The sequence below is a fragment of the Passer montanus genome, unplaced genomic scaffold (genome assembly GCF_014805655.1).
Source record: "Passer montanus isolate IOZ18808 unplaced genomic scaffold, ASM1480565v1 scaffold8, whole genome shotgun sequence".
Lineage (NCBI taxonomy): Eukaryota > Metazoa > Chordata > Aves > Passeriformes > Passeridae > Passer > Passer montanus.
The window spans coordinates 9,157,105-9,172,812 of NW_024373256.1; the positions used below are offsets into that span (position 1 = coordinate 9,157,105).

The 15,708-nt window shown below is 39.8% G+C and overlaps 1 protein-coding gene across 7 annotated transcripts in view; it reads left to right on the top strand.

Annotated features, from left to right (window-relative positions):
• Positions 1-12,934, top strand: part of SNX29 (sorting nexin 29) — a 101,017-nt gene extending 88,083 nt beyond the window's left edge. For 4 of the 7 annotated variants that reach the window (XM_039732634.1, XM_039732632.1, XM_039732633.1 and 1 more), the window contains one exon: positions 11,518-12,934. In XM_039732634.1, the coding sequence (XP_039588568.1) occupies positions 11,518-11,647 (130 nt within the window). In that variant the 3' untranslated portion in view covers positions 11,648-12,934. Of the gene's footprint in view, positions 1-330; positions 412-4,676; positions 4,917-6,074; positions 6,299-11,517 lie in introns of those variants that run through there. The other 3 variants (XR_005630240.1, XM_039732637.1, XM_039732638.1) reach the window with 3 other exon arrangements.
• Positions 12,935-15,708: the final 2,774 nt, after the last annotated feature.

The following is a 15,708-nucleotide window of genomic DNA, read 5'->3' on the forward strand; positions in this document are numbered from 1 at the left end:
TCACAAAAAGTGAGGTTATTTCTACTCCTGGTTTTCTCTGTTGTGTTGAAAGGAGCGTAGGGGCTTCTTACTCACTTCAACCAGTCTCCATGGCAAAATATATTACTTAAACTATGCTGCTGTGGCCTGGGGGATGTGACCTGTACAAAACCCAGTCTGGGGATTTGTGAGTTTAATTCCCTAATTAGTAAAATCATACATGGAGTCATGAAAGTGATAGACACAGTTTGTAATAGATGACTCCTGGTACAAAGCAGTTGTGGAAATTCAGAGTGTATGTTCAAGAGAAAGACTTCAATTTGACATTTTCAGTGTGAATTCTGTTAACAGGGGAAGCTTGATAGAGATGCTTGCCAACAACACAGACTATTGAAAAATCACTTTTCTTCTGCAAGTTTCTAAAATGTGGGAGAGTAGAACTCCCAGCCCAGCAGGTGAGCATTGGATGTACAAAGGCAGCACTTCCAGGGAGAGCAGGATTTAGGGGATGTTTGGGAAGCAGGGTCTGAGTTCTGTGACCTGCCAGGCTGGCTCTGTCTCCTTCTGCTCAGGCCATGAGCTCTGTTCTCCCTTCAGTTCCCAAACAGCTTTGTTGTGTCACCAGACTGCCTTGCTGCTACTCTGTGAATGGGAAATGGCATTTCCAAGGATTCTGGTGCAGAGAACAATGAATGCCCCTGTAGTCCCTGCTGGTGACTGTGCCAGTGGGCACTGCTGCTGTTTGCACCCTGCTCTGCAGGTCTTGGTGCACCAGGAGCTGCTCTGCATTCAGCCCAGGGCCTTCTCCATGTTGGGTGGTTCTCTGTCACATCTGCAAACACTTTTGGCACAGGATGGCGTTTGCAAACAGTTTTGGCATGGTGGATTTCTGTAATGCATTGTCAGAGATATTGCCAGCTGAGCTCTCAGACATGAGTTTATGATGTTTGCTCCAGGTCCCCTGAAATGTCAATATCTCAGAGCAATTGCCCTTGAGAAATCTGTTATGCAGGGGGAAAAGGGGGAATAATTATTGAAAATACACTGTTCTTTAAATCAGAATGAGTGCGTGCAAATGTATTCCCATATGTAAATTTTACATAATTGCTTGAATGGCAGAATTAGTAGCATGATTTAAAAAAAATAATTTGCTAATGAAACAACATGACTTTTTTTCCTCTTCATGTAACTGTTAGATTTGGAGTACTGCAAGAAAAAAAATATTCTGTAATGCTTATTTCACTGGGAATAAAACCAAAGATTAAGTTTAATTACTTTTCCACAGTGGAAGAGATTTTGAGGAATGAAAGAGGCTATGCTGAGGATGGAAAATAAACTTTATTCCTTTCTCTTAGCATATGAAGCAGTAAGGAATACTCATGAAACTGTGGTTTAGAGCAATCTGTTTATACATCTTATATTGCACTTTCCCAGTGCTTATTCATGCTCATTTCTGTGCACCACTGCCAGTAATGGATAATGGATGCATCCATTCAAATATGTAAAACAAATAATCTTCATAAGGGAGGTATCTTTGTACTTGTGCATGTACTTGGCTTTAATCCAGACCATAACAAGCTTGTTTATGCCCAACTGCACACTTTTTCAAAAGGAGGTGGGTTATTTCTTTTCCTTATTTGAACTTGTATTGAAAAATATTGCAGCAGCCATCAGTTTTTCCTGTGAAAACAGCAGGAATTAGCTACAGGCCATGACTGAAATTCAAAACATCCTACAGAAGCTTTGTTCCTTGGTTTTGCTTATCTGCCAGCTGTAAACATAATCCATTCAATTCTGTTGTATTACAGATCCTATTTTTGTGGTATATTTTTAATATGTTTGGTGCTTGTGTGGTGGTAGCTGAATCCATGAACAGTTAGCTGAAATATCCTAGAATAACTTGATGTAATTAGAGGTACTTGTCTATTAATGACAAAAAATTCATGGTATTCAGCCTTCCTTCCCTGCCATAGCCCTTCACATCATTTACCAGTGGGTAAAGAAAGTGATTTTGGCTGGGTTTTTTTTTCACTTTAGACTGCTTCAGAGGTCTCCAAATACATCCTCTGTAGATACAAATGAGGCCAAATGTCAGTTCAGAAATGCCAGATAACCTGAACTCTTGAGGTCTGTGCAGAAACAGCAGTGGCAGCATCCTGAGCCAGTGCTGGTGCCTGTGCAGCAGCAGGGATGGCTCAGGAATCCATCCTGTCTGTGCTTCCAGCCCTGACCCTGCAGGGCCCAGGGACAGCACCCAGAGAGAACTTTGTGTGTTCACAGCCTCAGTCTGACATGCACGATGGAGCCACAACAGCTGCTCATTTGCCAATGCAGATCTGCTGTACCACTAAACAGGCTTCTTCAGTTTCCTCTTGCTCAATAACCTGATTTTAAACAGAAATTCCAGGAAGGATTTGTACTGGGATGGCTGGGGTCACCATCTCCAAGAGCAGATCAAAGTAATTTTTCTTCAGATCCTCACATATTAATTACACAGTGCTTCACAGTTTGATTACCAACAGCAGTATGCAGGTTTATTTTTAGTTTAAGATTTTAGAAGTGTAACACAATTACACTTAAGAGTTTAGTAAAACTCATTATATGTGTTAAATGAGACCTGCTAATCTTTGGGTTTGAAAGTTAGAAATATGGGCCTTGCAAATAGCAGAGTCCATTTCTTGCTATTCTGTGTCTATCTGACTATTGGAATCTTGTTTCTCAAATTTTATTCTTCTCCTTAAGAACTCATGAATTAATTCTTTATAAGAGATTTAATTTATTAGTTTTAATACAATAAACCATACACATACACTGAACAGATCTAAATGTCTGACTGTTAGAAACCTTTCAGTAGAAGGCTCTGCATAATAAGAGATAAATACTAAAGCATCAGCTATTGAGAATAGTCAGGTATGACCAAAGGGAAAGCAAATGGCGTTGGTTTGCAGACTGAATATTCTATCACATGTTTACTGTTAGTGCTACAGCTGAGTCAAAATGCATCTAAATCCTGAAGACTCCAAGAAGATCCAGTGCCCAGCATTGCTGAGCACAGGGCAGGGATAAGATGAAGAGGGTTCCTGTCTGCCTGTGGAGCTGCCACTGCATCAGGTTCCGTGTGTCACCTGGGCAGGGCACCAGGAGCCTCTGCAGGCATCACCTCCCCTCCTGTCTGCTGGGGCTGTGCTGCTGCTGGCAGGGCAGAGCTGCCCCAGCAGAGATTAAAGTCTGCACCATCTCACAGCCTGGTACTGGCCACGTGCACCTGTAACACTGACAGTGACACAGGGGCTTCACTGAGCTTCTAAACCAGGGAAAGGGAGTCACTGTTTAGTTCAAAATGTACTTGGAGCCATAAGATGTCCTCTGTCAAAGCTGACTGTTCTTCCTAACAGCAAAATCTTCATGTGGCCAAAAGGCACAAAACTCAGAAACAAGAAGGGGGTTTCATATTTAATGAGGAAAGTGCCTGTCCTGTGATCCTTTGATAGCTTCCTTCTGGGACAAAACTCAGCTGGCCTCCCAAAGCAGATTCTTTGGGCAGCAGCAGCCATTTCCAGGCTCCTCCAGGAGCTGGAACTGAAGGTTCAGCAGCTCCCAGCTGCCAGGAATGTCACTCCAGCCCTGGAGCTACACTGCAGTGGCTGCCAGCAGTGAGAGCCATGGCTGCTCACTGCTGTCCTAAATTGATCTCTAATATTCTGGAAAATATTATTACAAATCTGATTTATTTTTATTTTGAACTCATTGGCAAAGTTCTGAGTTATAGAGGGACCAAGATGATACACTTTTTAAAGGCTCTGAATCCAATGATACCTGGAGAGCTGACCTGAAATTTCAGGAGCTCCTGGCCAGCAATGCACTGTGCACTGAACTCCCACCAGAGTCAGTAGCAAATTTTGCTGCCTGTTAACCTAATTTGGAGTCATAATGAAAAAAAAGGATGAGCTGCATTTATCACAGACACTTTCATTTTACAGAGAAAATAATTAAAATATGATTAAACAGAAAATGTGATTTTGGTTGCTGATTACTGTGGTAGTCTTTTTGCTGGCCTGCCTGATGCTTGTTTAGTTTCTGGCTAATCCATCAGGATTGCTGCATCCCAAGCTGGCTCCTGTAGTCATTTACTAGGCAGTGTCATTCTTCCATGAGCCTCCTCTTCTGTCTTGGATTAAATGTAAACATTAATCCCTGTCTTCATTACCAAGAACAAAGTCAGCATTTCCCTTGTTATTCTGTGATGGTACTCATTTATTTACATATTTCCTCATCTTGATTACTTTTGTTTATTTAGAGTACAGATCTAATTCCACTATACCAAGTCTCAGCCCTGTGATTATATTGCCAGGTGCAGATGTACTATTTTCTATGCGCTTATCCAAGTCAGTGGGAATTTCTTTTTTATCTTAGGAAAGCTAAATAATGGGCTAAAATGAAGAATAATTTAAAAGCTCCCAGGGGTTGAGACTATGGCCTATATTTTTGAGGTTTTTAGGTTGTGCATCACTATTAGTATCAAGCTTATGGCTGGAAGGCAGTAACATGCCCTTAGTATTTAAAAAATAAAACCCAGAAAGAGTGATTGCTGTAGAGCAGTGCTCTTCATGTTACTGTTGTCACCATATTTTCCAGAAAAGTTATGATTATGATTCCTGAGCAGTTTCTAAGTTTGTTCATTTTTTTTGTATTCATAGCTGTTTTTTAACGTGACATTGATTCAGATCTGGATCTCTCTCTGAGAATGGTCACATCAGCTCTCTCCTGCCTTTTGCACATGTTAATATCATGTGTAATCTTCATGAGAAATGAAGATACTTCAGAGAAGCAGCTGATACCTCTTAACTTGATGGAGCAATTAAAACTGAAGCACTTCCTTGGAAGATCAAAACATGTTTTGATCACAACTTTTCTCTATCGTTCCATTTGCTTCCATGGTAATTTTAAAAGAAGGGGCTTGTCCTTAAAAATAAAAGAATGATGGTAATTGTTTATGCTGATTTTTATGATGGGCAGTTTACTGGCAAAACCCAAGCAAAGAGCACATTATTCCTTTTAAACTCACTGAAAGCTGCACCTGCCAGTGCTTTGGGGCAGATATTCCTGCCTGGCTGAATTTGAATCAAAGAAGGGTCAGGGAGAGCGGAGGGACAGAGCCCTCAGCAGGGACACAGCAGCCAGCTGGCCCAGCAGGGCCATGGCCCAGCCAGAGCTGGAGCACCAGGAGCTGTTTGCTCCCCAGCCCGTGGAAAAACAGGACACTGGAACTGCTGCTCTTCCCGAGGGCTGAAATTAGGGGGTGTTGAAGGCTGAAAGTCTGATGTGCTAAAGTAAGGCAGGAATATGTGCCAATTTTTTTGCTGTCATTAGTCTGAGTACATCAGTGAGCTCAGGATCAGGTTAATGATAGGGATGAACAGATAAGAAGTATTTTAAGCTTCCAGATTTTTCCTCTCAGTGATACTGGCAAAATTAAGCAAATTGGAGGAGATGTTATAAACCTTTTTATTATTATTATTTTTATTTTTTTCCCAGTGCTTGGCATGGAACAAGATTAATTATTTGCATTTTGTGTGCTAAGTAAACTAGGTGTGGAGAGCTCAGGGGTATTAATACTTAACTCCTTTTGCTGGCTTCACTGGCTTTACTGGTGTCCTGGTGCCTGAGAAGACATTGCTGTAAGCCTTGTTGTTATGCCCAATGCCAATTATATTGATTATATGCTGTTTAAAAGCTAATTTGGTAATTAAATTTGTCTGTCCTCCATGTCAAAACCATTGTGTGCAAACAGTTTGTGAATCTGGGGGAGGAAGTGCCTGGCTGGTCACTGTAATGCACTGCTGCCTCAGCACGTGGAAATTGCTACTTGCCAAACAAAAGTTTTAGTTTATTTTTATGTATATGATGTATTGTGAATCCTAATGCACATCTTCTGTCTTCAGTTTCCTCAGTATCTCAGTATTTTCAATAACAATGTATTCTAGCTGTCTGTGCTTTCCTTAAAGATAATTGCTTACTAGCAGGAAAACCCAAATCCAGGAACTGAACACTGTTCTTCTGAAAGCAAATCTGACCTTTTGTTATTACATAAACAGCCCTGGATCATGTTCTGCTTCTGAACCATTTGTTCATGACATCCCCTTTTGCTGAGCGTGGTGGATGTGCTGCTCACACAGAGCCACCCCTGACAGGAGGAGAATGAGTAGAGCTGAATGTTGGTGATTTCCAGATGGAAATGGATGGAACAGCCAAACTTCCTACCTTTCAACTAGGCAGAGGAATACAAAACCCAAATATATAAGTTATAAATAAATGGAAATCTGTGTGTAGTGGTCTCTGTCTTCCTAGTTAGCTGAGCAGGGGTCGTTTGCCAGAGCACAGTGTTCATGCATTCCTTATTCTGTCTGGGGCATCACAAAACCTGAGAGAACCATTCCCAAATGCAGAGGTCATTGTGCAGTGGAAGGCCACGGAATGAGAGTATTAAGTAGAAGTATTGCTTAGATGGAAACTGATGAAAGGCGACCTTTGCAGGGTTCTGAGCCTTTCCTGAGTGAAAGAGTGTATTACACAGATATTATTCAGTTATAGAACTATTAGATACAGTGACCATCTCCGTATGCCAACTTCAACATGAACTTAGTGGGGAAAAATGTTGTGTTGTAAGAGTTATGTACAGTGCTACGGTTTACAGAAAAATTCAAGCAGCAGTGCAGATGTTGATGAAGAAAGTCTTCATGCTGTTACAGAAACTCAGTTGTAGCATGTGAATGTTCAAGTCAGGGTAATTTGAGTTGTAACAAATGGAAACACAATTATGTCTCATTATTTCACTGTGAGAAGAGATCAAATACGTCGTGAGTGTAGAAGTGTGTATGTGGAAGTAGAAGGAGCTGTACATTAACTAAGTGGTTGGACAGAGTATTAGAATTAATGCTTTTCATTTCTTGAAATTTCATTTCAGATCTAATCTTGGTGGGAAATGATTATTCAGTTTGTAACCTGATAACTTTGCTCTAATAGTGTCTTCAGGATTTTCAGTGTTGAAGTGTGCTATAGAGGGATTGTCTTTCAATCTCTTCTGTTAATAACTGACTCTTTAAACATTCAAATCAGACATTTATATTAATAAATGGAGATCACAGTTTCTCATTAATAATTGTATTTAATTTCTACAAAATTGGGAGCAGGGGCAGGAAATGTGTCTCCAATTATTTTTACACTTCACCAACTGGAAACAGCTAGGATTTTTCCCAGCTGACTGCAAAGTAGGAGTTAATACAGTATGTGAAATGACTTGGTGAATTCAGAATCTTAGTTAATAATGCCACTAAACAGGTGTCTTATCTGATTTTAATTGGCAGAAGGTGCTGAGATATGTTGCATTGTCAAGTCAGAATTAGTTCTGTTGTCTAATAAGGATCTCCTGATATGGGCATTGCTTAACAGGACCTTATTGAAGAGCTGCCTACCTGAGCACCACATTAAGTGTTGAGGTTATTACCAGAATTAGATTATTATAATGACTAACTAAGAATTAATAACACAAGAAGCTCACAAAAGTCACCAAATTTACCTGGCATTGAATGCCTTTTTTCATGAGGTGTTTAACATAACTCAAGTGAAACTAGAATTCTGAATGTCTCCAGAGAGGCATTTACGTGTGAGATAGATCTATAGATAGATACACGAAATGCCTGATCCTGAGCTTTGCTGCACTCCCAAGATGTGCTTATTCTGTTCTCTGATCTCTGGCTGATACAAAAGTATTTCCAGTTGCTGATATGTTAAACTATTTTTATCAGAAAATTCTCTCTCTAATTTTATCGTGAAGAATAGGCATTGAGATGGGAAATAAATTTCTTCATGTAAATGCTCACATCAGCCAAGAGAATACTGCAGTTCCATGTACTGAGTATGTAAAGAAAACCTCACAAAATACAGTTTGCATTTGGATACAAGGAGAGCAATAAATCAAAGGTATGAATAAACCAGCAGCTGATGAAAAGGACCAGTTATTTTAAGCTATTTTCTATAGATGCACCTCAGGCAGAACTTGACACCAAGACAAAATCAATGAAACTGAATCGTTTGCCAAACAAACGCTGGGCAGATCAATCAGGAATGCTTAAAAGCTAAACAATGACCCGGTGGGAAGGAGGAATTGATTGCCTCAGCAGGTTGCTTTTTTCTTCGGAAGGGGCCAAGGTGAGGATGTAGAAAAGAACTTGAGCCTTTAATAGGTGGACATTTCACTGCTGAACAGGGCAGTGCCTGGTAAGCCTCCCTGCTAAGGCTTCTGTGGCTCAGAAGGAACAGAATGAAAAGCAGAATGTTTTATTAAAGCCAGACAGGGGTAACTGGGACAGGTGTAGGCTTAGATGAATTGTGAACTTAGCTCAGGGACCTGGGGAAGCAGGGCTGGGAGAGTTACTGCAGCACTCCTGGTTGAGATTTAGGTATTTTAAATTTGTATTTTAATCTGAGTAAAACAATCAACTAGATGTGGACCCTAACTCAGCACCCCCAAACTAACATAGGGACTATTTTTAGTGAGTGTGATAAATGAGAGGATCTGCAAACCTTGTAGGTATTGGCTTATTCTTCCTTCTTCATCCCAAACACTGGGTGCAAAAAGATTTGTCTCAATTCCATCTTCATGTGCATTTGCCAGAAATACAGACAGAATCATTTTAAGGTCTTCATGCTTCTGCCCAGGAGTTGGTGGAATATTTGACCAGTTGAACTGTCAATACATTTATAAAGTGTTTTGGTTAGTGCCAGAGACTTTATAGATATTGTTCTACCTCTAGGCCAGAACTAAATTACTAAATCTAATAACAGGAGACAGAACAGAGGGGAGATGACTCTTTCCCTCCTACTAGCTTACCATGTGTTTTGGGTTGGTCATTTTTGCAAGAAAGCCAGAGCTGAAGCAGGCAAGTGAGATGGGTGGTTCTCCCATGAAAAGGGGGCTGAAAGACTCTTAAATTTATGACTCTTTTAATACTTGAAACTTTTTCCTCATAGAACATCTGTTTCCATGGAAGTTGATCAATTCAATTTCAGCTCCAGTTTTCTTTTCACGCTGGATGCATGAAGCTGTAATTCCTCAGATATACATTGATTTCTGTAAACCTACATTAGATAATGATGTGTCTTAGATTGTCATTATAAAAATTAGCTAAGACATTTAAGATAAATTAATCTCTAATTTAGTTATTAGATATATCATGTTGTGGAGTAGCATCATTTAAATTAGCAGAATTGCTTGCAATTTCTGTCCTTTGCTCACAGACACTGGTGTTCATGTAATTACCCTAAGTGACCTGATTACCTCAGCCCTGCCAGACTGAAATTAATTCATCTCTCTTCGTTTTAGGGGAACTCCTTCTGCCCCTTTTGCCCTTTTCCCTCTGAATAGCTTTGCTCCATTGGGCTGGCACTGATGTCGTTTTGGGGACATGCCAGCAGGAGGAGCTTGTGCATTAAAATGTGCTTTCCATAAAGCAATCACCAAATTACAGTAATTGCACTCCACTCGTGCTCTCTGCTGCAAGGTAAACCCCTTGTACCTGCCAAGGATCCCCGTGTGCCTCAGACAGCCAAAGCTCTGTCAGCAGTGGCCATCGTGCTGCTGAATTGACCCATTTTAGATTGAGCAAAGCCCAGTGAGGTGAACATTTAATTTTATTCCATTATATGTTTGATATTTCGATTATTTTACGTTTACATGTTCTGAAAAATACATATCTTAAAACACAATCACAACCCTCTGAAGTCAATGTCACATGCTTTCTTTTACAAGCATTACAGTATCAACACTGCATTGCTCAATTTTATAAATAGTATAAAAATTATGAGTAATAATATTCATGTTACTAAAAGAAATCCATGGTAATGAGAACAGCTGAAATTGGATTCACATGATCAGAATTCTCTACAGCAACTTAGATAGCATTGCTGAGTTTTCAGAGTAAGAAGTCGTAGGGCCACTGTTGGAAGTCCAATTATCCTTGGCTACCAAGAATTAATAACATAGGCTAAATTAATTTTTAATATTTTTATTTTAGTGACAAGGAAAATAAGGAATTAAAGATCTAACTTATTAATCTGGTTATTGAAGGAGGATGTATGCCACAGGTATTTTATGCATTTTTTCACATAAAGAACTTCTTAGTTACCTTGGAAGACTAAATACTATAATAGGGACGTGGTGAATCTTGATTTAGGAAAATCTTTTATTATTTTAACTAAAGCTATTTCAGAGTTTTCTGCTTAGAAATTTAGATCAGTTAAATACTCTGCCATTAAAAAACCCCTCAAAACTTTATTTTTTTTGTTGCTTAGCATCAGAACTGAACATAACATTTCCATACTGGTTTTTTTCTCTTCCCTTTGTGGGGTCAGCTGTGTGTGCACTGTAGTTCTGAAGCCAATGGCTGGGCAGGACAGGACAGCTGCCCTTCTTGCAGAAGTTGCTGCCTGCAAGAGACTTTTCCAGTCCATCCCAGGACTCATTAAAGGCGTTTGCTTTGCTGACATCTCTCCATGTGGGTGCTCCAAACGCCTCGGTGGGGCCTGAGTGTGCCTGTGGCTCTGCAGGAGGGACTGACCTGGGTGTGAGAAAGGTCACTCTGCAGGAAAAGAATGCACAGAGATCTTTGGGGATTGTCTTAAAATATATCTGTGTTTGTTTAATATGGCTGGAAGTGCAGATGAGCAATTTCTCCTTTCTGGACTCGTTACCACAGTCTGAAGATAGGTATTATAAAGTTGGGGTTTTTCACTTAGGAAAATAAGCTTGGCTTTGTGTGTTGTGTAATTTTATTGCTTTGCTGAGTTGCTAAATGCAAAACTTAGTTTTATTTATTGATTTGTGTGTAAGTAGTTTAATTAAAAACCATGTGGAGTCCTGTAAAAGAATGGCAAAAGTACAATGCTATCCCTTTATACTGTAGTTTTCCGAGGAGTCTATAGCCTGAATATCACCTAGGTAAGCTGGAATTTTCTGTTACTGCTTGTTTTGAACTTAATGTACTTCTTCTCAGAGTCTTTTGCAAAAGGCTCATTCATGTAAGACTGCAGTCTGTTGTGGGTCAGGAGAGACTGAAGAATTCAGGGATGTATTACCAATGTACTTCATCATGTAATGATACATCCATCCATGATTAGAGGATTGTTAATTGAGCATCATCCAAGCTCGTCTATTTTGCTTGTACTTTTATCACTTCAAAATGCTTTTCCCACCATTTCTGATCTGCAACTCATAGAGATCCGCTTTTATCCTGTAACTTGCAATCTTCATAAAGTATTGAAAGTTCTACTAGTTGTCATTTCTGAAAGAGCCCATTTTGTAATTCACACTTGAGACACCAGTAGAAAGAATGCAATTCCGTGGTGTTGAAGATGTGTGCTGTACTTCGCAGTCATGTGCCAGGCTCTCATAACATCTGCTTTTCCATGTTGGAAGTAACCACACACCAATTGACATACAACATAAATGAGCTGTTCTGTGTTTATTTTTTGTCTCCCTAGCGATATCCCACCCTCCGGAGAGGCAGTGAGCAAAAGCAGTCGCTCCAGGGTGAGCACCCGCTTCCCCAAGCTGTCCCGCAGCCAGCCCAGGGAGCCGCGGAGCCTGGAGCCGCAGAGCGGGGACCTGTGACCCCGGGGCTGTCACCGGGCAGCGCCTGCTCGGAGTTCTGTGAGTCCTTCCCAGCCTGTATCTACCATCCAAGCTCCTGGAGAGACTACAGCTGCATCAACTTAAATCCTGAAAAGAGACATTCATTACCAAGGGTCATATCCTGATTAACTCCTTTGGAAGGCAGTAATCACTTTCTCAAAGGATACGAGGGCTCTTCACGAGAGCTCGGCGAACGGATCGGCATTTCCTTTGTTTTGTAAAGCTGCACTGCACAAATTCTCCTTTGTTCCTCTGAAGTCCTTCTGTCACAATGAATTCCTTGTTTGTATTATGTTGTCTCTTTTCCATGTACAGTTTTCTGTTCCAGAGAGACATGGGCTTCATGTCAAGACAATTTTTTTTCTCCTTAGAAGAAGCTTTATGATTATCACTACTTAATATGTCAGAAGGATGCGCTTAAAAGAACCTCACTAATTTATTACCTTTTGTAAATAGAAAGACTGGGTTGTTTTGTTTTTTTTTTTTTTATTGTCAACCTCTGACACACAAAGGTTTTTAAAAAACTTCACAATGTAGATGATGAGAAAAACATTACAGGTGAAAAAATAGCTTTTGTACATTTCTAGATAGATACTCTCAATAGCATTCATCTGTGGGAAGTAATTCTTTAAAATCAGAGAATGTAATTATTTTTAGTGAAATTTCAGTCTTGCTGTAAGGCAGGTGCAATATTATTCATTTCTACAAACCACCACAAGGATACACAAAATTAGTGTGGTATAAAACAGTGCTTTTAAGTCTTGGATTATATTTTGTTACTAATTTGTTGCTTATGTTACAGAACAATCCATCATTAACAGGGCAGGGTGGAATTAATCTGATTTGTGATACCCTTCACATGGTGATACTTAAAAATTGCCTGTAATGAAAGTGCCTGTTACCCATCACCTCTTATTGAAAAGTAATTTGTAATGCTACTACTGTAAGAGTAACTAAAAAAATTGACAAGAATTGTTACAAGTGATGGAAGTCCTGACATGGATTAACTGGAATCCAGTTCAGTGTCCATTAGCTGCACTGCCATAGGCAGTTAATTATGTTTTAGCTATCTTCTCCTCTTCATTATGTTTAAGCAGTGTATGTTCAAATTTTCTATCAATTGTGTTCTAGTTTTCCTTTATGTAAGAACATCTTTGCTCTCAGAAGGTCTTTTGGATAATGTTACTTAAATTGATGTATCTTATCATTTTATTATCCATTCATTATGTTAAATTTTCACATCTTACATTATTCTCCAGGAAAAAACAAACAGATGATTAATAACAGATTTTGTACCTCAGTGCTTTACTAAAGTTCCAGCAAAGTGGAACTTGTGTTCTGCAGTGCTGTGAGCAGGGAGGGCTGTTCAGGTCAGGGGTCACTCGTTTCCAGTGGCACCTCTCGGGTGAGAGAGCCTTTGTTACCCACAGGGAGTGGCACCAGCACTGCTGCATTCCCACCACTGAAATGCAGGGACCCCACGTGCTGCATTCCCACCACTGAAACACGGAACTTCCAGGCTGCACTCAACAGCAAAAGGTGCAGAGAGGAGTGGGAGTCACTCTCCAGGTCAGAAATGTCCGTGGGTGAAATACCACTAGGTAAAATCACATCACAGATATGAAACAGCATTTCCCAGTCAGTAAGAGATGTCAGTTACCACACAGACAAAGAGGAAAGCCCGAAGGCCGGCCTGGGAGCTCACTGCTGCGTGTTCATTAACAAATTAATTACTGTTGGTGTTTTGTGTTAGTTACAGTGGGACACTCACTTAAGAAGAAAGGAAAGTGTGTAGATTGGCAGTTAAGTAGCTTCTCCAAACTCTTCAGCCTGATGCAGTGCTGATGATTTAACTTGTCTTTGTTGGAAAGAGAAGTAGCTGTAATGATGGTCCCACTTTGAAACAATTTTAACTCATTTTTCAGAAAGTGGAGACTTGGTTAGTAGAAATAGAGCACATATACTAACACTGAATTGCAAGTAAATTTGAAAGAAAACACTGTGTGGAAACCTTTGTGATGTATCTGTTACATGAAGCTGTATTCATTTTCAAGAAATAATTCACAGATTCAAGTACTTATTCAGCAAACTGCAAATGGTAAGAAATTTCATTTACTGCAGACTGAATTTCTTTTTAGTTGTTTAAAAGGACTTTTTTGTATCTGCATTTGGCTCTTAAAATTATTTCATTCCTGATTATCTTGCTTCTTGTAATTTTTAAAGTATGTATGTAGATCACATAAAGATACTAGACTTGTTTACCATGTACAAATTGCTCTTTGTTAACTTTAGCTGAATTGTGTATCAGCTGCTAAGATGACAGTCTGCAAACAATGTTCACTTGGTGATACAAGATACCATCATGGGTGCATCACTAATCCTTTTAAAAGCGCTGCTAAAATCCCAGGAAACAATGAAATGAAAGCCTTTCTTCACAAGGTGGGATTCCCACTTTATGCCCCTGGTTATGTTGAAGACTACAGAGGTACCTGCATGAGTGCCAGTAGGTGCCTACTGACAGGAATGCCCAAATTTTTACCACCTCTAGACATTCTGAAAGGCCCTGTCTTAGGATCCTGTATATCTGTTACAAATCCCACTTCTGTTCCTTCACCAGAACCAGCAAAACCTCTTGAAAAAGTTGACCAGTTGGTATTAAGAATCCCAAGTAGGTGCATTATTAGTCTGAAATACCTGTAGCAATGATTCTGCCAGTGGAATGATTTTATCAGTTTGTCCTGTTCACCCAATTCCATGCAGTTACAATTTTTGTACAGCTCTAAACTTCCTTTGGCTGACTCACAGCTCTTCAACCCCTGTCTGTGCTCAGTGGGCGGCTCACAATGAGCTGCTGGGTTCATTACTAATGAATTATTAATTAATTCATTACTGACCCTTCCTGCTGGCACCAGTGGCCTGTGCTGTAATCCCAGGACTCGGACTCAGGACAGGCTGGGCCCTGGAGCTGTTCCTGGCTGGTAGAGCCAGCCTGGAGCAATTTGTGGTCTTGTTAGCATTTTATTCCTGCTTTGTCTTCAGATCCAGGGCTTCTTCTCTGCATCCTTTAGTGAGTGTTCAAAATAAACTGTAAAAAAGTGGCACAACTTCTACTGCAATGCTGCTGTCCAGTCACCTCCACCATGAACCATCCCCTGAGAAACACAGAGCAGACAGAGCTCTTCCAGCTTTTGCAGATGTCTCCATCAGGATTCACAGACTGACTGTGGTTTTTCAGTATCTCATTTATTTAGAGATTCTCTCATTCATTATAGAGAATGCAATGTGTCGACTTGGCTTTTGCAAATTAAATCAAAGTTCTCAATAATAATAATAGTAATAAATCTTCAAGGTTTATATGAGGCATGATATTGACATAGTTATAAAGGCTTAAATTGATATGTCCATTAAGTCACATATTCTTAGGTAGATAATAATTTCAAAGCCAGTCTTTTTAATGGAATATATTGTTGATGTGGTAGTTGTAATCAAATTATGTTACCTTACAGAATCTACTGCAAGTCATAAACCATCGTGATTGAATTAATACAAGCATTTAGAGAAAGAACAGAATGGTATTAAAGATTACTGGCTCAAAATTGTGACCTATTGCTAAGGTGGGGTGTTTCTTTGTAACAGTCATGTTTTATTGTACAGAATAATATCTACATGGTAGCTGTCAAATTAATTAATACAAACCCACTAACAATGGGGTTGACTGACTCAGAGCAGGAAGCTAATAATAAATGAGACTTGGTGAATCCCCAGTGAACTAATGATGCTTCAGCCAGGACATATTAATAATTAAGAACCTGGTATTTTGTTACCAGAATCAGTAATTGGTGCTTTCTGATACTGATGCCATTATTTTTCCTTCAAAGAATGCAGGGATCTCACTTCTGCAAGAAGTTTTGTGCCATTTCAAAGGTTCAAACCCCACCCCAAAACATTTTTCATCCAATGTCTTGGAATTCTGGGTACAGATAATATATACCTGTGGATAGAAATACAGTTACCTGCTGGAAATGACAGTGAGAAACCTG